The sequence below is a fragment of the Ambystoma mexicanum genome, chromosome 7q (assembly GCF_040938575.1).
Source record: "Ambystoma mexicanum isolate Mex_15411 chromosome 7q, UKY_AmexF1_1, whole genome shotgun sequence".
Classification (NCBI taxonomy): Eukaryota; Metazoa; Chordata; class Amphibia; order Caudata; family Ambystomatidae; genus Ambystoma; species Ambystoma mexicanum.
The window spans coordinates 470,597,247-470,620,507 of NC_090941.1; the positions used below are offsets into that span (position 1 = coordinate 470,597,247).

The 23,261-nt window shown below is 46.4% G+C and overlaps 1 protein-coding gene across 1 annotated transcript in view; it reads right to left on the reverse strand.

Moving 5' to 3' along the window:
- SUGT1 (SGT1 homolog, MIS12 kinetochore complex assembly cochaperone) overlaps nt 1-23,261 on the reverse strand; it is a 672,275-nt gene that overhangs the window by 210,636 nt on the left and 438,378 nt on the right. Inside the window, exon 4 of the mRNA XM_069639709.1 lies at nt 15,866-15,962. Coding sequence (XP_069495810.1) covers nt 15,866-15,962 — 97 coding nt within the window. The remainder of the gene's footprint in view (nt 1-15,865; nt 15,963-23,261) is intronic.

Below are 23,261 nucleotides of genomic sequence, written 5' to 3' on the forward strand. Positions count from 1 at the left end.
CTTCGGCTTTGGACCCACATTTATTTGTTATAGATTAGCCAAATATATAACTACTATTGGACTGCATACAGCTAAGACTAGAAACTCACCAGGGCTGCCCCCTTACCCTGCTCTTATTTTGACTTTCTATGTAACCGCTGCCCAACAAATTCATCACTCCAAAGCCATACAAGGGATTAACTCAGGACAATCACAGGATAAAATAGCGCTATATGCGGACGACCTACTCTTATTTATGCAGAAATCAATTAAAGCTTTAACCAGCATAGTATCCTACCTAAATGATTCTCAGGCTTCAGAATAAACTACACAACATTTCACGTATTGAATATCTCAGAATAGGGAGAAACATAGTTAGGATTTCCTATGGAAAGGGGAGACGCTGAAATGCTTTGGGAGCTAGCTAAGTCCCATAGCTATCTTTAGCAACAAAATATCCTAAGACTCGTACAGACTATTAAACGAGACCTAGCACAGTGAGCCAAACAAGAAATATTGTTGTTAGACAGGGTAACCGTGATAAAAACGACCCTGCTACCGAGATTGCATTACATATAAGTTCTCCCCATAATCATTCTACGAAAATCATACAAGACTTGCAATCGCTTATCCTCAAATTTATTTGTGCTAAGGGAATACCTAGAATCCTGCGGAAAGTGTTAGGGAGAATTCTCTGTTAAGGCTAATTTCCCAAACCTAGTGAGTCCCTCAGCAGCTTTGCTGGATTTTTGGGGTTTATTTTTTTTCTCCTGCTAAGAGTGAGACTCTTTTTCTCCCACTCTTAGACATGATTTGAGATATTCTTTGACTTTGTAATGTGTTCAATGGGCTATGGGGTCTTTTACTCCATAGGGTTTTCATGTGGTTTTTGGTAAGTGTGTTACACAGCACCCTCAGTGCAGTAACACAGGGGTGTCATAATGACCCCCAAACATAGACTTCATACCCTGGGACTGACTACTGTCTCCCAAGGCTAGTAAAGTCACCATTGACTTTACTAGTCTTAAATTGGGAACAGAACCAGTACAAACCATCATATTGTTAAAGTACTGGTATGGGTAATTATATTGCCCCTGGGTCTGTTTTTCGAGGGGGCACTGTGTGTGTTCCTTAAGAATATTTCCTATGGGATTTTCCCATTCATTTTAAACGCACCACTTTTTGGTGCAATGTTAAAGATACCGTCGGGTTATTTATTTAATATTTATTCCCCGGTTGGGTCTTTTCGCCAGGACTCGGTTTTAAAATGGCGTTTGTGTTCGCCTCTGTAACTCCAACCCAAGTCGAGCCCTTTGTTCCACTTTTTGGCTGGCTTCTCCACAGAAGCCTCCAAAAGTGGTGCCACTCTGTCTGGGTCTACAGGATGTGTGGGAGGGGGGGTTTAGGCACCCTGGACTGAGTTGCCTCGGCAACTCAAGTCACACTCTTGTGTGATTGGCCCAGTGGTGAGCTGCCCGGCTCACCACTTAGCATGTTTGAGTGACAGCTAGGACTGATGAATGGGGGTTTTCTGCATAAAAAGCAGGGCTTTGGGGACTGGAACTTCAGAAGTCGCCACAGGACCAAAGAATCCTAAGAGGGAGAAGCTGAGCCGACCTGCAACGACGACACCAACGGTGGAGCCCTGCTGAACCGTCTCACCACTTCTTCCAACGACAGAGGAGATCTTCATCCCGAAGAGTCTTCTTCCTTTGACTCGTGGGGGATAACCAGTTTGCCCGCCTTTTCGCCTTCCCGGATTATCTCGTGGCCACCTTGCCTGTGTCAAGCACTCCGGCAACCACATTTTACCACTACCGCGAATAAAAGGGTCGTACCTTTTAACCGGAGAACTCCACGGCTGGTTTCTTCCCTGGCAGTGCAACGACCTTCAGCTTTCCTCCACATCGATACCATCTGTTCCTCTGGACGACGCAGCGACTTGCACCTGCTGCCAGGAACAACTGCCCCCGCTGGAGGATCCTCTCCACTTTCAAGGTACTGTGTCCGTCTGGCCTCCCTCGCAACTGTCTGTGTGGGGTGTCTCTTAAATCCTCAACTTACCACTTGGGTTGGCCCTAGGCTGGCTAACTGAACTTTTCTGAGCTGAACTAATTCTTTTCTGAACTCCATGCAAGACCTTTCAAGCCGCTTAAACTGTGTGATCTTGGGCGCATCGGTGCTCTACTCTCTCCAAGAGGGAGCCTGTCCTCTGAACTTTTTGCTCACAAGTAGACTTTGACTTTCCTGCCTTGCTGGGTGCTTCTAAAGTATTTGGTTGTGTGCTTTTCCTAATTTCTGCCTTTTCCCTGCCTTTTTCTTAACTTATTGGAGTGCCATCTTTAGTTAAGCGCTCACCTCTGTCTGGAAATAAGTGGTGTTAACTAAGACTTGTCTAATAAGGAATAAGGGATGTATATATATTAATAGTGAAAGTGTTTTTGAACTTGCTTACAATAATAGTGCTGGAGTGTTTCTAAGTGTGTCTTTAAATAAATAATTATATACTTTGTTACCAAAGCTCTGGTCAGTGTTTGCTTGTGCTACTGTATTTTGGTACCTATCTTGTGTACTCTATATACTAACTCTTCTTGAGAGAAGTCTGGCTGCTCAGCCACAGCAACCAGGTAAATCTGGGTGGTACAGACTGCTACCAATTGGGTTTCCTGCCAACACCTGTAGTCCTAAGACTTTTGCAGTGGTCCCCAAGGGAACTGCACAGGTTTCTGCCTAACAGAAAGCAGTTATCACCCAAATTGAATGGAGACCTCGTGGGTACCATATCGAAGGGTATTTATTTACTGCCTAGCTATCACCCACTCTCGAGTGTCATGTACACCCCATCAACAAACATAGGGTAGAACTGGAGCAACACATGTTATCGTGCCCTTTGAAAAAATTATGTTGACGGCTTCCCCTGAAGATGGCAAGGGCGGTTCCGAACCTGCTGGCCACAAATACAGTACTGGCACTGTCACGCTTTCTCCCATGGTTGGCACCACAATCCTTGTGGGTTTAGACAACAGTTTTAATTCTGCGAAACCAGTAATAAGGGCCCAGCCATACATGTAAGAGACAGTTGGTTTCATTACAGTGAAACTCAACGTCTGGAGATCTCCTTCCAGCTTTGCCAAATAGCTGTGCTGTCAACGCTATCTTCTCAAGCAGGCATTTCTGATTGTCGAATCCACACAATTTACATTCAGATAAGGCACTGGATTAATAATTACAAGATCAAGCAGGCGAGAACTAGAAACACAGCAAAATACGAGGAGCTGTTTATGGGGATCCCTGTGCTCGTAACAGCTCTACCCGATTGTCTGTACTAAACACAAATGGGAATAAACCTACACAAAGACATAGGCCTAAGTGCTAGGAACCCCTGGGGGCTCCAATAGACAAATTATCCTGATGCAACATTTGGTGGAGAGCCTCCAAATCTTCTGTATGGATGTAAACAAAGGAGAGCAGTTACAAAGTATTGATGCATCGCTCATCCATACCAGACTGCACAAAATGTTCGCCACAACTTCCCCAGTTGTTGGCGTTGGGAACAAGCCTCTGGAACAATATTCCACATCGGTGGAGCTGTAATCAGATTGAATAATTTTGGATGGAAGTGTTCTCAGACATTAAAAAAAAGATGACGGATATCTAGATGCCACCAGACCACTCAGTTGTACTTTTGGGTGATGAAACCCTGGAGGGTCATTATAAGCTATTGAATAAAAGCTTTAATCTCACTAGGCATTTGCTAGTGGCAGCTCGAATTACAATAGCCCATAACTGGAAATCACAAACCACTCCCAATATTAGAGATTGGCGGTCACCTATTTGGCACACCTCAGCCATGGATAAAATGACAGCCACAATTCGGAATGAGTTACCAAAATACCTTACAGACACCTAAATACATTTATTCAACACAATAACTACCCTGCTGTACACCAGACGACGCAAGAATTAAGATCCATCACTCATCTAACAACATGTATGCAAACCTGCATAATTATGTGTTCTATTCCTTAGATTTTTCTTTTTTCTTTCTTTTCTATCCATCAGTATGCAATGTAGTATGGTAGAGCTTAATGATGAAAGCTATATGATTTTTCTAGATACAGTTGAGATCCATTTTATATAGGCATGCTCTTCAAGCATTCTGAAGATCAAACCAACACAGTCTGTGTTGACAAATGTATGTATTGGCATGCTTATGAAAAAAGTTCAAATCAATCAAGTTTGGGATGATTGAGAGATTATGGGACTTCGACAATTTAATCAAGTAGGAAGCAAGAACTAGAACACAGGTTATGGCCTGTAGAAGCAGTCAACCCATCTATTACAATACTTAATTTTACCATCATGTGTGGATTCAGTTATCATACAAACTAGTAAAATCAAGTGAAAGCCAAGAAACACTCAGCTTTCGAGTTTCAAAGAAGGACTAGAGGCTTTTTAGGGCATAATGAGTTCTCAGGAATAGGCTATGGAGCATCATACACCCCCTCGAGTTTGTGGTCAAACAAGTGGCTGCACCTAAAAAATAATCATTGGTTATGGAATGGAAAAGATCTGGAAACATAGCTCGGGAGGTTGGAATCCCGGTCCTGCGCTTAAGAGACGGGTCTGTGGCATTAAGCGCGTCATAAAAGACTAGTTAATAGGTAATGTGGTGAACCAGAATGAGACTGACAAATTGCTGACATGTTCAAAGGTTTTATTTAAATTAAAAGAAAAACACCAGACTAGCCCCATCGCTATGAGGGAGGTTCCCTACCTGGCAAAACTAAAACACTAAGGGCCTAATTCACAGAAGTGTTTTATCATTGCAAAACCCCATTGGAAAATGCTCTGTGATTTAGGCCCTAAGGGTGCATGTCAAGTCCAAAGTAAAAGTCTTCTGTCCGGAACCTAACGAGCCTCCGGGTGAGCTTCAACTGGCGCCAATTTGTTAGTAGACTTACTCACAGTCCCACAGTCGTTTAGTGTGCAATGGTATAATTTTCACAATTAGAAATTACAATTATCCTCTGTATGGGTTTCACTCTTCCCCTTTATTAAGAAAAGCAGTTTCTTCCGATACTCTTCAGATGTCCCATTTTCAAATGTCCAAATGCCTTTTGGATTACTTGGCAAGACACCTTTCAGTCGCCCACCTTCGGGTACTGGGAATCCCCCAAAGCCCTGGGGTTCTCTCGTTGATTTCTCTCTCTCTTTCTCTCTTTCTCAATTGCAATATTGCAATATTCCTTCGTCTGATCAGCTGTTCCAGTCGTGACATACATTGTAACTTTTTCCCTCCGATTTTGTAGGGCTGTGTGTCCGGTAAAGTCTATTAAGTTCTTACACTCTTGGAGGTATCTTTTTCCATACCTGCATCGGTTTCTGTACTCTGCAAAACCCACCAGGATTTACTGGTGTCCCCAAATAGACAGCGGCTGTGCTCTGGACAATGCTGCTTTTAGCGGAAAAGGTGCTTGCCGGGTGGAGTTCAGCGACTGGGCTCCTCTCCAGTCTCTGGTTTTGGCATCCATTGCTGGGCCCACCACTGTTCATGCCACCAGAGAAGGCGGTTGGCTTCCCATCGAGTCTGGCTCCTTGAACGGAGTCTCTTGCAAGACACCCGCTGTCCAACCTACAGCTAGTGGTTCTCGCTTCACTCATGCTACTGCTGGCTCCGCCCCTCCAGGACGTTTTTGCAACAGAGGCTCGCCTATGCATAGCGGTTGCTCTCCTCCCTCCGTGGGAGTCTCTCCTTCATTCACAGTTCGCTCTCTCAATACACATCATTGTAACAACAAGAATCTCCCTTGACCATGGTATTCGGGTGGCATTCAGCATTACCTGAACTGAAGCCAATAGATAAGTCTTTTTCGAAATCCATATAAGCAGAAAAGGTGATTTGTACTGCGAGTTCCATAGTGGAATGGGAGTCCTTGTCCCAAAAAGGGGAGTCGGTCCTAGTGAGGTCCCACTTGTCCAGACCCCTAGCGAGTGTCATGCATAGCAGGCTCATCTCCCTAGCCTCAAAGGGGGTGGCACGGGGGGGGCGCTGTTGCGCACATCCAAGATGGCCGCCTAGCGTAGGAGCTCCGGTTCACAAGAAATCCTTTACAAAATTAATGCGGTCAGCAACGTGCCAAGCTCGAAAAGTCGACACACCCTACTGTGTCGTTGCACATGCCGGTGTAAAACTGTGTGATATCAGAGCCGGGGTGCTGAGAAATCCTGCGTTGCAGATTCGGCGGTTGGTGGAGGCCTGCGGAGCCGCCTGTGGGCTCCGCGTATGCCCGACTGAAAGCTGAGGTGGGGGAGGAGCGCTGCACGACCTACGACATCCTGCCCGGGAAGGAGGGAGAGGCCGAGAGTTTGGCCGCCGGAGACGGCGGACCAAGCCCCCCTGCCCGCGACCGCCCTCTGATATCCGCTTGAGGCGACGGGGCCCTGCATGAGCTGGAGGAGGGGCTCGGAGGAGTTGGATTGCCTCGTGGATGCGGGGCTGCGGCGGCCGCTCGGCCCGGCTCCCGCCCTGTGAGTCGCTGCGACACTGTCCGCGGCTCTGTGTGGGCCGCGACCACCTCCATATCGGGGGGCTGTGGTGTGGCCGGGCCCCGACCCGTGGTGGAGGCGGAGGTGGATCGCGCCCCCCACCAACAGACGCGAGCCGGCACCGGGGACGAGTGGGGCAGAGGTCCGCTCCCCCCTCTTTCACCAAGTAAGTTGCCACGAATTACGGGGAGAGCCCCGCACCAGGGAAGGAGGAGGATCGTGGTGGCTGCTCAGTAACTGGGACTGCGACCTGGGCCCACTGTACCTTGCCCCACCTGGCACGGGGGCAACAATCCTACAGCACCCAAAGCTGCTCCAGAGCACCGCCCTATACCAGGGATTTTCCGGCGCATTATAGAGGCCCATCAAGAGCTATCCGGGTGAAAAGGCATACATCCCCAAGTAGGTGGAAAATCCACCGTGACCACAGGCCCTACACCGCGTGGCGGAGCTGCCGTGTGGCGCTTGAGCACAGCAAGACCCCTTTGGGAGGCCCTTCTACATATGATTCGGAGTGGAAGTTGGGGAGGCCTTCAGCAGCGAAACATTGAGGAATTAAATCCTGTACATCGGCAGTAAACCAGTTGATAAAAACCGACACACAAAAAGATACCCACTCTCCACACCTGTGCCACATAGCGGTACACGGGGCGAAAATACGTGGGGGAAAACAAACCATCCTACCCTGCAGGCCGAACCACATGGGCTGCACCGAGAAGAGGGGGGCAGGTGGGAAGAAGATTGGCCCGATGGACACCTTCACTAGCTCGTGGCCGCAAGAAGCGGCTAGCGGGGAGCCACAACTACCTGATGGGTGGGAAGCCGACCCGATGGAACGGCTAGCTACACTGGTTCAGAATGGATTCATGGCTATGAACGTAAAACTAGATATAGTGGCGACAATCGGATCCTTGAAGGCACGTGTTGAAAAAGAAAGCGCGCGTGTTACGGAAGCAGAAAATAGGATAAGTACAAGCGAGGACACGATACTACAACACAGTCGAGATATAGCTTACCTCCAGACAGAATTACACAAAACCCAAAACAAGTGCGAGGACCTTGAATCAAGATCCCGGAGAAACAACATCCGGGTTGTCGGGGTATCGGAAGAGTTCGGCAAGGGCCTCATGGAGAGACAAGTTGAGGCCTTGCTGAAAGACATCCTAGGTGCCGACTCCTTCTCGGATCACTTTCTGATTGAAAGAGCCCATCGCACCCTAGCACCGCTCCCGAAACCAGGAGCTCCCCCTCGAACTATAATTGCACGCCTTCTAAATTACCGAGACAGAGACACTATACTCCGGCTGTCGAGAGAAAAAGGTACCTTACGTTTCGAAGAAAACAAAATCCACATAAACCCGGACTTCTCGACCAACGTGCAAATGCAAAGGAGATCATATGAAGGGGTGAAAAGGCAGCTACGTATGCGAAATGTGCCCTATGCCCTGATCTTCCCGGCGAAAATGAGAATACAACATGGGGGACGGGCCCACTTCTTTGAGAACACCACAGATGCCATGTCGTACGTGAAGTCTTCCATCCCTTTACTCCCCGGAGACCAAATGGCAAACCAAAATGCAAGTCCATAACTGAGGGGTGAGAGGCGAAACCCGATGGAGCGGAGGGGAGGCTAAGGCTCGACTACCCGCCATACGGCGAGAAAATAAAGTAATTGGAAGGTATGCAATGGTGACGAGCTGAACAAAAACTGTTGTTTTTCCGGGCCGTGAGCCCCAGTCTAGAGCGCGCCAGATGGCTGCAATTAGTGACCCTCAGGAAAGTTCCACATGTTTCAGGCACTGTTTATTGTGGGGCAGCATTGTCATGTTGGGGTTAATTATGTGGGTGGGGGATTAAAATGTTGTCAAATTAAGCAAGGCGTGGGTGGGGGTTCGGGGAAGTTCAGGAACTGGGACTCAGTTGGAGGAGTCGCACAAGTTAAAAAACGTGGTGACATTGCAACACATGGAACTCTCCTAAATAACAGCAAGGCAAAAAGTACAAACTGGGTATACAGACATGGCTAACTCTGTCAAAGCAGTCCGAGGGCTTAAATTGAAACTTCTTACTTGGAATGTCCGGGGGCTGAACAATCGAGCCAAATTGAGAAAAGTGGGAGCTTATATTACTCGACATCAGCCTCAGATTATCATGTTACAGGAAACTCATGCGCTCCAGAAGGTTAATGCCGAGCTCTTGAAAGGGTGGGGTGTTCATAGGTATTGTACGGAATACTCCTCACAGGCAAGGGGGTATTGACCCTAATTCACCCATCAGTTGGGTTCCAGGTTGAGAGGAGTAAAATAGACCCGATGGGTCGCTACGTTATAGTTTGGGGAAACATCATGGGGGAAGAATTGATTTTGATAAATACGTATGGTCCAAATATGGACGACCCTGATTTTTACACAAATGTATTACATAAGATTGGTGCGAGTGGGGGCGAACAAATATTGTGGGGATGAGACTTTAATACTATTTTAGACACAGAACTAGACCGCTCCACCTCCACACACAGGAACCCCACGAAAACAGCTAACGCCCTACAACAAATCATCTCGCAACTGCAGCTGGTAGATGCCTGGAGGACACTGCACCCCCAAAAGAGACAGTATTCCTTTTACTCCTCAGTGCATGACACCGAGTCCCGTATGGACTACTGGCTGGTGTCAGCGTCTCTCATGAACCAAATTAATGAAAGTGAAATATTTCCTCGCACCCTATCGGATTAGGCATGATACTAGGTAACCTTAGACCCCCGGTCAGAAGATGGAGGATGCCTTCTGACATATTTAAGGACCCCGCAGTAGTAGGCATTACATACCGTGGTAGAATTTTTTCTCAAAACCAATAGGGAATCAGTGAATAGCCCCGCGACATTATGGGAAACATTCAAGGCATGGGTGAGGGGTATCCTGATATCCAAATCCACGGGGCTATTGAAAGCGGTCAGGAAGGAACTAGCGGAGGTTGAGAAACGGCTGGGGGAGCTAGAGCAACGATATACATCCTGCCATGAAGACAGCACCCTTGCGGACATTAATAGCAACCTACAAGAATTCAATCGACTAGCTAATAGGGAGTTGCTGTATATGGCCACTCCGGCCAGAGCTCGCCGATATGGCGAAGGTAATAAGGCGGGGCGCACCCTAGCTAACCTGCTGAAAGTTGATAGAGGCCGCACCTTGATCTCCAGCATAGTGGCGAGCGATGGCACAGTCCAAACGATCGAGGAGGGTATCAATAGGGAGTTTTCCCTTTTCCATTAAGAACTCTACGCTAATCATGATCTAAAAACCCCCAATGATATCAAAATATACTTAGATAGTATCACGCTTCCAAAGTTGATTGCTGAAAATAAGTCACTGTTAGACCAACCCCTTATGATTGAGGGAATTAAGGAAGCAATTAAATCATTGGCCAACAGAAAAGCTCCTGGCTCAGACGGTCTGGGAATCGAATTATACAAGGAACTGAGCGAGGAACTTGCCCCGATATTACTGTCCATGTGGGAGGAGGCCACAGAAGTAGGGACGCTGCCACCATCCATGAGGCCATAATTGCGGTACTCCCTAAGCCCAGGCGTCCCCCCCAACGAGATGTCCTCATACAGACCCCTGTCCCTTATAAATTGTGACGCCAAGATATTTGCAAAGATTCTGGCCAATAGACTTCTGCCACACATGCCAGTATTAATACACCCAGACCAATGAGGGTTCATCCCTAGATCTACAGCGCTTAATTTACGTAGGCTGTTTGGTGTAATGGCCCAGATCAAACCGGAGGCCCAGGCGGTAGCTGTGTCCCTAGATGCTGAAAGAGCGTTTGACTCTGTGTCATGAACATACCTGTTCATGGTGTTGGAAAAATTCGGACTGGGCCCGAGCTTTCTGAACTATGTCAATGTGTTGTACACTAACCCGGGAGCCAGGGTGTTGACCAACCATTCTATGTCAGATTGGTTTGAGTTGAAGAGGGGTACTAGACAGGGCTGCCCGTTCTCCCCCATACTATTTGCCCTGACCATGGAACCAGCTGCTGCCGTAATTGGAGAACATCAGGAACATAGGGGTACATGGATGGCGGGCCTGACCCAATCAATATCTCTGTATGCAGATGACACCCTATTATATGTCCGAGAACCTGACACACACCTGGGTCCAGTAATGGAAGCAGTGCACAAATTCGCAGTATACTCGGGATACAAGACTAATCGATCTAAATCTGAAATCTTCCCCCTTACCCCTGCTACCAGATGCCCAAGCAACTTGCAGTCTACAGTGGTGTCATGATCTCTGCTTCCAAAAGGTCAGGGTTTTCCCCAACTCCCTTGGAAGCAGTTCCATAACCCAGGTTCCGAGTGCCAACCAGTCCCAATTGGGACCTTTTGGACCCAGTCCTGGCGCCAGTGGCACCAGGCTCATAAATATGCCCAGTCCCAGCGCTGGAAGCGCCGGGCTCATAATGCTTGGGTGGATTTACCTGCAGCAGACCATGCTGCTTACTTGCCTGCCAGTTGAGTCTCTGATCCTCTTCTGTTTGGAACTACTTTTCCTGTTGGGTGGGGCAGGAGCCACTCCCTAGATTCAGAACACTGGAACTCTTCTGGAAAGCAGGAACTCTTTTCTTACCTAGGCGTGGCTGTGGAAGGAGACACCTAAGCACTACAGGAGGCTATTTAAACCACACCCGATGGATGAATCTTGCTTTGCGTTATTCTGCATCCTCAGCAGCAGAACGCTCATCGTGTCTTCTGCATCTGATCCTGGGCCTAAGGAAAAAGGCTTACCATTCTGAATCCAGTCTTCAGCAACACCTATAAAGACAAGAAAGAACAGGTTAGCATTACGGTCTTCAGTGACAGCTCTTCACTTACCTGGTCCATCGGCTGTCACCAACGCCTCGCGCTGCATTCCGGCATCTGAAAGACAAAGGCTTACCTACTCTTCGTGCGCTCCGGAGGTCTTCACACTGCATTCCGGCATCTGAAAAACAAAAGCTTACCAATTCTTCGCAGGGTCCGGAGGCCTTCGGCGCTGCATCCCGCATCTGAAAGACAAAACAAGGTGCGTTTAAAGACATTGGGGAACTTTAATACTCACGTGCCATTACTCCTTTCCACATCTAACCCAGTGGGTATTCCGGCACCCTGCAGCCGCCCCGAACTTGTACCTGCAAAATAAAAAGACAGTTAGAGCGCATCGTGCAGCAGGCAACAAGCGCTTACTTACGTGCTTCCAGGCGCTTCTATTCATCACACGGGCTCCATCTTCAACTCACTTCAGCCCGCCATCCGCCATCGCCGGAACCCTGCAAAACAAGAGACATCATTACTAAAGACTTTAAAGACATTAGAATTACTCGAAACTTACCGTTCGTGCAGTAAACGACGGACAGCAGTCCTCTGAAGTCAAGAGGCCTGCTCCCCTTATCCAGTGAAGAAACTGGTTACAGCACCCTGCCTCGAGGCAGATGGAGAGCACGGCGTTCACTTACCTAAGGTGAGAGCGTTAACCTTTGGGGTTCTACAGGAGAAGAGAAAGGGAAGAAGAGAGAGACATTCAATAACCCAGTTCATTAATCCCACATTTTCTATCTGCAGACATCTTACCCTTCGAGCCAGACATACAGTGCACAGAGGTCCAGCCCAAAGAGCCAGCCGTGTGTTACACATCACCTTTGAAGATACGGTATACGCCCAGTCAAGACCGGCGCCTCTACGGGAATCAGGTGAGCGTTACAAGTGGTCCCCAGACAAGATAAGATACCTGGGGGTTATAGTTTCGGGAGACAGAACATCCCTATTTTTGAATAACCATGCTTCCCTACTGACTACGATTGCCACTAAGCTTCGCTTTTGGGCCAAACTTCCTATTTCACTTATAGGCCGGGTGGCCATATTAAAAATGGTCATACTCCCTAAGCTACTGTACATATTTACTAACATTCAGATTTGACCTTGTCGGCGGTTTTTCGACACTCTTCGATCCATGGTGATGGAATTTATCTGGTGCGGGGGGGCGGCCAGAATGAAATGGGAGAAAATGGTGGAACCATATAATAAAGGCAGCATAGCAGCACCTGATTTTGAATTGTATTATCTAGTTGCACAGGCCCAATTTGTTAGGCACTGGTATGACGAACACGACACCTCACCCCAAATTGGTCTTGAAAAACATGCAGCACGCCCGACCGACATAAGGTCAGTCATCTTTAAAGTCAAACACAGAGATGAATGCCCATTTGACCCAGTTAGTACGACAGCACAGGCATGGTTTAAACTCTTCCAAGGGCTTGGGGTGAAGACTCCTTATACTACGCTGAGGCTCCGTTTTGGAACTTCCCAGGTATAACACCCACATACGATCCAGGTATACAAAACAAATGGGACCCAGACGAAGAATTTAAAATTAAGGACATATTCCCTAACGGTAAATTTATAACACTGGAGGGCTTCAAAACAGGGATGGGAAGGGACCCATTGATGATTTTGCAATATCATAGAATGAGACTGGCCTTTAAGGCCCGGTGGCCAATGTTCCCAGATGAGCCCCCACCACACCCATGCCTGCTGACCCTGGCAACCAGAGCGGGAACCAGCGTTTCGAGGCTATATGCGGCCGTGCAGGCTAATACTCCAAGGTTAAACGTAATTGAGGCCTCGTGGGAAACAGACCTGGGTGAAGAAATAACGGATAGACACTGGGAGAAGTACTGCGAAATGACCAAGAAGGTGTCTATGAACGCCGGCCTCCGGTTGATTCAGTTTAAGATGCTAAATAAGCTACACTGTACCCCCCCAAAGGGTGGCCAGGTTCACAAACAATGGTCCTGGTACGTGTCCAAAATGTGGGGTGGATCAGTGTAACGCTCACCTGATTCCCGTAGAAGCGCCGGTCTTGACTGGGCGTATACCGTATCTGCAAAGGTGATGTGTAACACACGGCTGGCTCTTTGGGCTGGACCTCTGTGCACTGTATGTCTGACTTGAAGGGTAAGATGTCTGCAGATAGAAAATATGGGATTAAGGAACTGGGTTATTGAATGTCTCCCTCTTCTTCCCTTTCTCTTCTCCTGTAGAACCCCAAAGGTTAACGCTCTCACCTTAGGTAAGTGAACGCTGTGCTCTCCATCTGCCTCGGGGCAGGGTGCTGTAACCAGTTTCTTCACTGGATAAGGGGAGCAGGCCTCTTGACTTCAGAGGACTGCTGTCCGTCGTTTACTGCACGAACGGTAAGTTTCGAGTAATTCTAATGTCTTTAAAGTCTTTAGTAATGATGTTTATTGTTTTGCAGGGTTCCGGCGATGGCGGATGACGGGCTGAAGCGAATTGAAGATGGAGCCCGTGTGATGAATAGAAGCGCCTGGAAGCACGTAAGTAAGCGCTTGTTGCCTGCTTCCCGATGCGCTCTAACTGTCCTTTTATTTTGCAGGTACAAGTTCGGAGCGGCTGCAGGGTGCCGGAATACCCACTGGGTTAGATGTGGAAAGGAGTAATGGCACGTGAGTATTAAAGTTCCCCAATGTCTTTAAACGCACCTTGTTTTGTCTTTCAGATGCGGGATGCAGCGCCGAAGGCCTCCGGAGCGTGCGAAGAGTTGGTAAGCTTTTGTCTTTCAGATGCCGGAATGCAGTGTGAAGACCTCCGGAGCGCACGAAGAGAAGGTAAGCCTTTGTCTTTCAGATGCCGGAATGCAGCGCGAGGCGTTGGTGACAGCCGATGGACCAGGTAAGTGAAGAGCTGTCACTGAAGACCGTAATGCTAACCTGTTCTTTCTTGTCTTTATAGGTGTTGCTGAAGACTGGATTCAGGATGGTAAGCCTTTTTCCTTAGGCCCAGGATCAGATGCAGAAGACACGATGAGCGTTCTGCTGCAGAGGATGCAGAATAACGCAAAGCAAGATTCATCCATCGGGTGTGGTTTAAATAGCCTCCTGTAGTGCTTAGGTGTCTCCTTCCACAGCCACGCCTAGGTAAGAAAAGAGTTCCTGCTTTCCAGAAGAGTTCCAGTGTTCTGAATCTAGGGAGTGGCTCCTGCCCCACCCAACAGGAAAAGTAGTTCCAAACAGAAGAGGATCAGAGGCTCAACTGGCAGGCAAGTAAGCAGCATGGTCTGCTGCAGGTAAGTCCACCCAAGCATTATGAGCCCGGCGCTTCCAGCGCTGGGACTGGGCATATTTATGAGCCTGGTGCCACTGGCGCCAGGACTGGGTCCAAAAGGTTCCAATTGGGACTGGTTGGCACTCGGAACCTGGGTTATGGATCTGCTTCCAAGGGAGTTGGGAAAACCCTGACCTTTTGGAAGCAGAGATCATGACAATCAGGCTGATTCGATACATATGTTCTGGAGCTGTCCTCATGTGCGCGCTTTTTGGGGCGAGGTTGCAAATATCCTAGAGGAGGTAGATACCGGCAGACCTCACACCACAAAAATATCTGTTTGGGGATATTGGTAAACAATCAGAGGTGACGAGGAGACTCTTTAACATCACATGCGCAGTGGCAAAGAAGTGCATTTTATAAAATTGGAAGAGTGCACAGGCACCGAAAGTGAGTCACTTTCTTAAGGAATTGAAGTATGTTAACGAATGTGAAGAACACGATATGTCACTCCCGAACCAAAGTAAACCGAAAGACATATGGGCCCAGTTTAGAATATATCTATGTGAAGCGGACTCGACCAGTAACAGCCCGGTAGGGCCAAGTGATCCACCAAATCAGTAATGCTGTCTATGCTGTAATGTAACTGAACTGAACGTTGATGTTCCATATATACGCAATATGTGTTGTTGTTGCAATGTCATGTACCACAAGTATTAAATAAAGTTTAAAAAAAAAAAAGGGGGCGGCGACTCACCCCTCGGGGGAGAAGGGACAAATTGTCGAGATTAGTCACAGTAATCAGAGACTTTCATTTGGGAAAGTCGTTTCATAAACGAATCCGCTCTTCAATACTGTGCTACACAGTGCTTTACAGCTCTCATTCATACTAAAATGTAGACTATTCTGAAGACTACATTTAAATACAGGTTTCGTTTCATGGCCTAAACCCAATTTAATTGCAAAACAATTGAGGAGAATAAAAAGGGAGACCAAGACAGATGGTCATCCTACGTTAGGACACCGAATTCGGATTGCCCATGTGTTGGATGAGGTCTACTATTAATCCAATCAACAACATGGCCCGTTTTCCTATTTTACTATCTCTCATCCCCTCAAAACCTCCACAGCTGAATCAAATCTTAAGCAGCAATTCAATACATGTGTGTGCATTATCTGCCATATAAACAATCAACTGCTGGCGCCATCTATTAAAAAGAAAACATACATAATTACCTCTTTATCTGAAAATTCGACGCTTACATCATTTTTGTCAACATTCTTGACCATAATAGTAATCATTACATGAGACTCCGTCTGGTACCAGTCATATCTTTGGAAGAAGAAAATATAGTGTTAATAATTCATTCAAAGGTTGGATTGCAAACATTTTAGCTGCATGTACCAGAAATTAAAACAATCCGAAAAATGTAGATGACTAACTTAAAGGATTATTCCTACAGATAACGAATTGGGACATAGACTCCTGACAATATAGTCAAAGGATTTCCCTTTTCACAAGGTCATATTTGTATTGACACCAGAGACCTTCTGTAGTACATTTTTGACAAAAGAATTTATGGAAGGCTATCTTTTCCGAATTCGATTTACAAATGGTCAGAAAATCAGCACCTTGTAGCAATTGTGGCAATGAATAAGTGTTGTAGAACAGCTAGTTATATGTTTGCATAGTTATCTACTTAAAAAGCGCATAGTATTGGAGTTCTAAAAAGTAGAGTAACTGGTTTTAGCAACATCCAAGATTCAATGTATTAGCAGGAAAGTAATTACTGTACCATAAAACACTCAGAAGAGGACAGGGCTGATCACATGCATGAATTATTATTTCAGATTTACAGTGAGCTCACTAAAAATAAAAATCACCACACTAAATTAATGTGGGGACATTTCTGAGTGAGGTAGGACACACTCTCGATTATAGGACATGGAGTTCTGTAGGGGGTATTCTGCTCCAAGTAAAATGCATTAGTAGATGCCCCCTATGAAAATGTTGCTTGAGCGGTGGTGATCTCTGGGTTCTATCTGGTTGATGAGGTTTTCTTATTCCCATTTGTTTTGCTTGTTTTATTAATTTCCAGTTTGTTCGATCCCGGCCTCCACTCGCACGTAGAGCCTGTTCACCAACTTGCTCACTTTTCAATGGGGTTCCCTTCCAACACCAGTCATCCTTTCTCAACTCTGTCATCCCCACCCATATACATCTTTAAGTATTTTCCAGTCTGCGACCCTCTGCCTCAACCCCCCCGCCCTCCGCTCAACAGCCTCCAGCCTTCCTGGGCTCCTTACGCGGCCTGCCTGTACCAGCCAGTCTCTTGCTTCTCTACTTCTATAGCCTGTAGAAGCACTCCTGTTCACTCCTCCTGAACCGTCAGCCACTGACCAGAAAAATGTGCTTAGTGCAGTCAATCCGGCACCCACAATTCACCCACAACCCATTGGTGATTGAAGTAACAATGTAATCCCGGACACCACTTACATTACAAAAACATGCTATAATGCATTCGACTAGAGTGAGGAATCTGAACTACAAACTATTGAATCAGCCACACCGTCCAACTAGTAAACACGTTTAGCTGAGATGTGTGGGAGAAGGCTGGCAGACATCTGGCCACGCTTGCGAGAACTGCCGTCCTGGGTGCACTCGCTCCCTGGCAAAAGGAGCGATACTGAACCAACAATTGGTTCCCCAAATGGATTCAGGGGCAGCTATTTTTCCAAATAGCACTTACCGAGATGCAGCTGCAGCTTTTCTGCCTGTAGTCTCCGGTCCGGGTCCTCCGAGTCCTGGCACCAATGAATGAAAAGCCACCCAGTGGTAGCTTTTGTTTACTACAGCTGGCTGGCTTTTCCTTCATTAGTGCCGCAAAAGCAAAAGCCAGCACAGGCGGGCATCCATTTCACAAAATGGATGCGCCCATGTGCTTGCTTTTGCAAATTTTGAGCTTGAATTGCTCAAAATTTTACATAGGGACTTCGAAAAAAAAAAAATGCCAATCGCTTTTTTTTTTTTTAAATATTGCCTCTATTTTTGAAATAAAAAAATTTGGGCGAACCATTCCTTTAAACAAAAGTTTAGAAACTTTTGCAAAGCAATAAACAGTAATTACAAAGTGATGCTGAAGCTATGGTAGGGATTCTAATCAAAGCCCAAGTTAGCGCTTTTTGGACTCTGGCGAACGGTCGGGACCCCCAACTATGTTGTCTCGCTTTTGAATTTGATCTCGGAGCAAGAATGGTTGGAATACTTTGCTAATAGGTTTGGTGCCCAGTCAAGTATGGAGGTGGAGGGGGTGGAAGACATTTGGGGAAATATTTAACCCTTTAAGTACCATGGGTATTTCCCCCCAGTGCCAAGGCCTTTTTTGGTGATTTCAGTATGTGGCCAATCAATGGCTTGTAACTTTTTTTGTTACATGAGATATCTCAGCCAGATTTGGCTCCTTTTTTCCCCACATGTAGGCAGTCGTAATGTCACCCAGGAATCCTAGGCTGCTGTATGGGGGTGAGAGAAAATAACCAAAATGGACGAACATTTTGCGTTTTTTCAAAAAATGCGAATAAAATGATGTACAAAGAAGCCTGTGGTTTTTTCCTTGTAAGAGCTAGGAGCCAATGGTTTGCTGTGCTGAATTCCCCGATTTCCTGGCTTTCAGGAACAGGTTGAGTGGAAACGCAAAAACATTTTTTTGATGTGGTTATCAACCGTTTTGAGAGAGGTAGGCAATTTTGGCCATTTTGGCCAATTGGACATGCATGGACGGAATGGAAGAAAAGGGTAGGAAAGCCGAATTGGAGGACAGAAAGGCATATATTTCTGAAAAGTAGACAAAATTCCAAGTTTGGGAAGGGGTGATTTGCGTAGGTCAGGCAACAACTAGGTAGGGGAAATAGCAGGAAAATGACCGACAAAAAAGTTATGTGTTGGACATGGTGGACTTGGTACGGCAATGGCTTCTATGAATTTTGAGAAAAGCTACATTCCCTCCCCCAACCTCCCCCAACCCCCCCCCCCCGATTCTTGCAGTTAGGAAAGCCCACATTTTTTGTAGTGTTTTACAAAACAAGCAATACCACAAGCCAAAGAGCACAGGCAGACCTTTTCAAGGGTAGGTGACTTTTGCAGGTTACAAAAGTGTATGGTGCCTAAAGCAGCGACCAAATGTAGGTCACATTTGGGAAATGAAAGGGTTGTGACACAAAGGGCACCAGCAAATGGGTGAAAACGTTATGAAAACCACACAAACAGAACAAAAGATATACCTTCCCGCGTTCCCACACATGTACTGATGAAAACGGTACCTCACATGTGTGGGTGCACCTACCTGGGCGCCAAGGGGAAAGCCTAAAACACAGGTAACCCCAAGTCTGTTTTGACACCTGAATTTCACACTTTCTCCAGATGGGTACACCATACAGATATGGGCCTCGGTTGTCCAAGCCACCAAGGAAAACAGGGAACCCCATGCATTTCCGAAAAGAGGACACCCGTGGGAATCCGCAGAGGTATGATATGCGCAAATCGGCCCAGAATTTATTACCCAGACACCCCTGCAAAGTCCGAAATGCATTTTCCGGACATTTCACTTGGCTCACCAATCGAAACACGCCCCCAACAACAAATGGCCTACTGTCCCACGTTCCCACAGGTGTCCCGATGAAAACGGTACCTCACATATGTGGGTGCACCTACCGGGGGTACAAAAGGAAAAGGGTAATCCACTGGTAACCCCAAGTCTTTCAGTACAGACCATTTTGTTCATGTGGGCAACCTACAGATTTGGGCCTAGGGTGTCGAAGTCAGCAAGGAAAACAGGGAACCACATGCATTTCCCAAAAAGAGGACACCCGTGGGACTCCACAAGGTATGCCTTGCGCAAATTGCCCCAGATTTTATTAGCCACAATCCCTGACAAAGTGTGATATTTGGTGGGGGGAAAAAACACAATGTTCACTTTGTCTGGGGTTCTAGGTAATAAATTCTGGGCCGCTTCGCTCAAGTCAGACCTCTGTGCATTCCCACGGGTGTCCTCTTTTGGGAAATGCATGGGGTTCCCTGTTTTCCTTACTGGCTTCGGCCCCCAGGGAGGGCTACAAGGGGTGCCTCCCCCTTTCCACTTGGTGTGGGAGGGGGAGGGCCACCACCACTTAAGGGGGGGGGCATAAAAACCTGGGCCCCCCCACCCCCGTTCTATTTCTTCTATTATTTTTTGCCGCCTTTCCTTGGGGGCAGATGATCAGCCATCTGCCCCCAGGGTTGTGTACATATGTGCCCCCATGCTTTGGGGGAAGGGAGGGGGGGCTGCTTACTGTAAGCAGCCCCCTTCTCCCCCCACGTCACAAACGTATCCCTGGTGACAAGTGGGCATTGCTGCCCGCGTATCGAGCACCCTGCGCCCGATCTGCAGGCAGCAATGCTGTCACAAAGTGTGTCGTTGGAAAGGGGACAATCTCCCCTTTCCAACGACACCTCCCTCGATCTCCAGCTTGAAATACAGCCGGAGATCGAGGGGGAGAAAGGTGGAGGCTCACCTTCTATTTTCACTGCAGCAGCCCGAAATGGCTGCTGCAGTGAAAATTACTTTCACTTTCACGTCAGCATGTTTTACACACACTGACGTGAAACTGAAGGTAATCCAGCCCCCTGGCAGTGAGGGGGGACCTCCCCCTCACATAGCCCAGGGGTTGGATTACTGTTTTGAGCGATCCCTGCTTTGCACAAAACGCTCAAAACAAGGTGCCAAAAAGGACGAGCTATCTAGTCCTTGGCACTACGGAAGTAATGTCAAGGACGAGATTTCTCGTCCTTGCCACTTAAGGGGTTAACCAGAGGAATGGGACCCCTTTCTTGATATTAATACTGTAATAGGTTTGATTAAAAAAAAATCTAAAAGATCATGTGCGGCTGGCCCTAATGGCCTTACAAACAATACATTTGAGTCGGACCCTAACCTCTGGGCAAATCTTTTGTTCTATGAATTTAGGGATATCCTTGAGACAGGCAATAAAACACTGTCTTGGAGTACTGCACATGTTATACCAATCTTTAAATGCGGGAGTAAGTTGGATCCAAAAAAACTATAGACCTAGTTCTTTAATAGAAGCCGATTGCAAAATCTTTTCGGCATTTCTATTAACGCAGCTAATAGATTGGGAAAAGCAATACCATCCGCTTAGTATTTTCCAGACGGGGTTCCGTAGGGACCATTCTACAAATATCAATGGGCTCACCCTTAAATGGCCTCAGTCAACTTCTCAGCAGCATTTGATTGCATGAATCGCAACAAATTATGGAGCAAATTGGCAGGCTGGGGTCTACCTTTGAGCCTTTTGAGAATTATCAAAGCTGTCTGTAAGAACTGTGGAATCCAGGTGCGGCTTAGCCAACCAGGGGACCTTTCTGAAAGAGTGCAGTGTAAACGAGGGGTTAGATCTTGAAAAATATTTGGTACGTTTTCCCTAAAACCGGGTCTGATGTTCTTCCAGGGAAAAATTGCTCCTAAACTGACATATGGTTTGGAATTGTGTCCCAGTGTAATTGGAAATAAATTGAATAAGATTGAGGGGAGTATTTGGAGAAGGATCCTAGGTATTCATAAGGCGGGTTTGAAATAGGTTATATATCACTCTGGGCCCGGGACCAATGGAGGATGTTATTACTTTATGCAAAGATTGTGGCCCCTATGTCGGAAACCCTATATGAAGTGATACGTTTTAAAAGAATGTAATACATACCTCTTAGAATTTAAACACAACTGAAATTATTCTTCAAACTATTGATACTAATCTGGAAACATTAGTGGATAACCCAATGTTAACCAAAAAACGGTTGTAGGATCATGACTGGACTCGAACGACAGAACTATTTCATGCATATAGTTCATTGAGCCATTTGGTTCATGAACATAAGAAACAAGAATCCCTCTCTAAAATCCTACTCTTGTTCCCCAATCAATGCTATCGTAGGATTTTATTGAGGCTAAGATGGAACATTCTGCAGACAAATGATATCTTAGTGAGAATGAAACAAATAATGCCGATTGATAGTAAATGTAGGTTCTGTGATTTGAAAGATGAAACCGCTAAACACCTTATATGAGAATGTGAGGCCTTGAATGAGGTAAGGAATATATTTTTAGATAGACTAAAGGTCTATTGGGATTGCTACTCCATCGATACCATATGGAAACGTTGCCTCAACATCCCAAATGTCTGAAGGGTTGGCACTCTCAGGTTTTCTAAATAGTAATAATATGGGGTAGGATATGGAAATAGCTACAGATCACACAAAGTGGCCTCTTAGGCCATTAGGCTAATTCCTAAACTCTCAAATACTGACCTTCTTCTCTACTTTGATTCTCTTAATGTCCTGAGAATTATTTTAGTTTTAAAGAATTTTAGTTGTAAAGAATTGAATGACCATTCCTTGAATTGTAATGAATTGAATTCTTAGATATGAAATTTGAAGTATCCGTTTCTTTTTTTAATGGTTTATATATTGATTGTTTGGTTGATCTATAGGACTGTAGTATTTCTTTATATATATTGTGAATACTGTTTGTGTTTTGAAACTAATGTATTAAGAAGCGGTTTTCTTAATTTTGCTAGCTTCTCTTTCTCTTCTGTTTGTTTTTCTCTGCCTGTTATTTTGTTTGCTTACTGTAATAGAGTTCTATTCTTCTGTTTTTCTCAATTAAACATTTTAAAGGTTTGATTAAACCAATTGCAATAAAAAATTAAAAGTTCCAAACAAAGCAAATGTTTCTTCCAATCCAGAGGTGTTGAAGAGTTAAAAGAATGGCTCCCTACTCCCAACTTCTAAACTACTTTTCTTTAGGCTGATCTTCAGGCCACCTTAACCTCTGCCTGTGCATTAACTTGTGCAAGTCCCTCGAAGGGATGTTTTATCGCTCTTTGTAACAGACCGCCCCCACTGGGATGAGGTACGGCCCCCCCAAGCACTTTTTTGGTTATTTACTTAAAGTTTGGTGGAATTGCCTTGGTAGTTAATGCACACAGTTATTTACTCTGTGAGAAAGTACAGTCAGCAAAAGAAAGCAGTTTCCCCCAGCTCGCTACCGGGCTTGCAACCATTCCGGTTACCTTCTTACGGAAGAAGGTTTCACCAGTTCTGCCTGGGACCCTATCTCGACTTTCACGTTCCGACGGTCCAACGGTTACAGGTCTCGCCACCACCAGTTTCTCATGCTCCCCATACATTAGCCTATGTGGCTCCACGGTAGGCCAGAGTAGGCGGCCCTGCGCAGTTCTCGGACCACATGGTCCACCCACAACAGGTCATGCCACCACCTCTCAGTTTCTCCACTTCAAGGGCACCAGCTTCCAGCCCCCTCACAAGATGTTTCTTGGGTATCCCACTGCTCGTCTCTGCTAATCTGGAGAGCTGCCTCGCTGCAGTCTCCCAAAGCCCAATTCCAACCTTGCGGGCTTCTCGGCGGCATCCTCGCTCGCCATGTTCTCCATCTGGATTCAGAACAGAACACAGTCGTTTAGTGTTTAGTTTAAATAGCAGGGACGGCCCAAGTGTAACATCAGTTTGATTGTCAACATCTGGTCGAGCACTCTTTCTACTTGATGGCAGCATGCTCGCGAT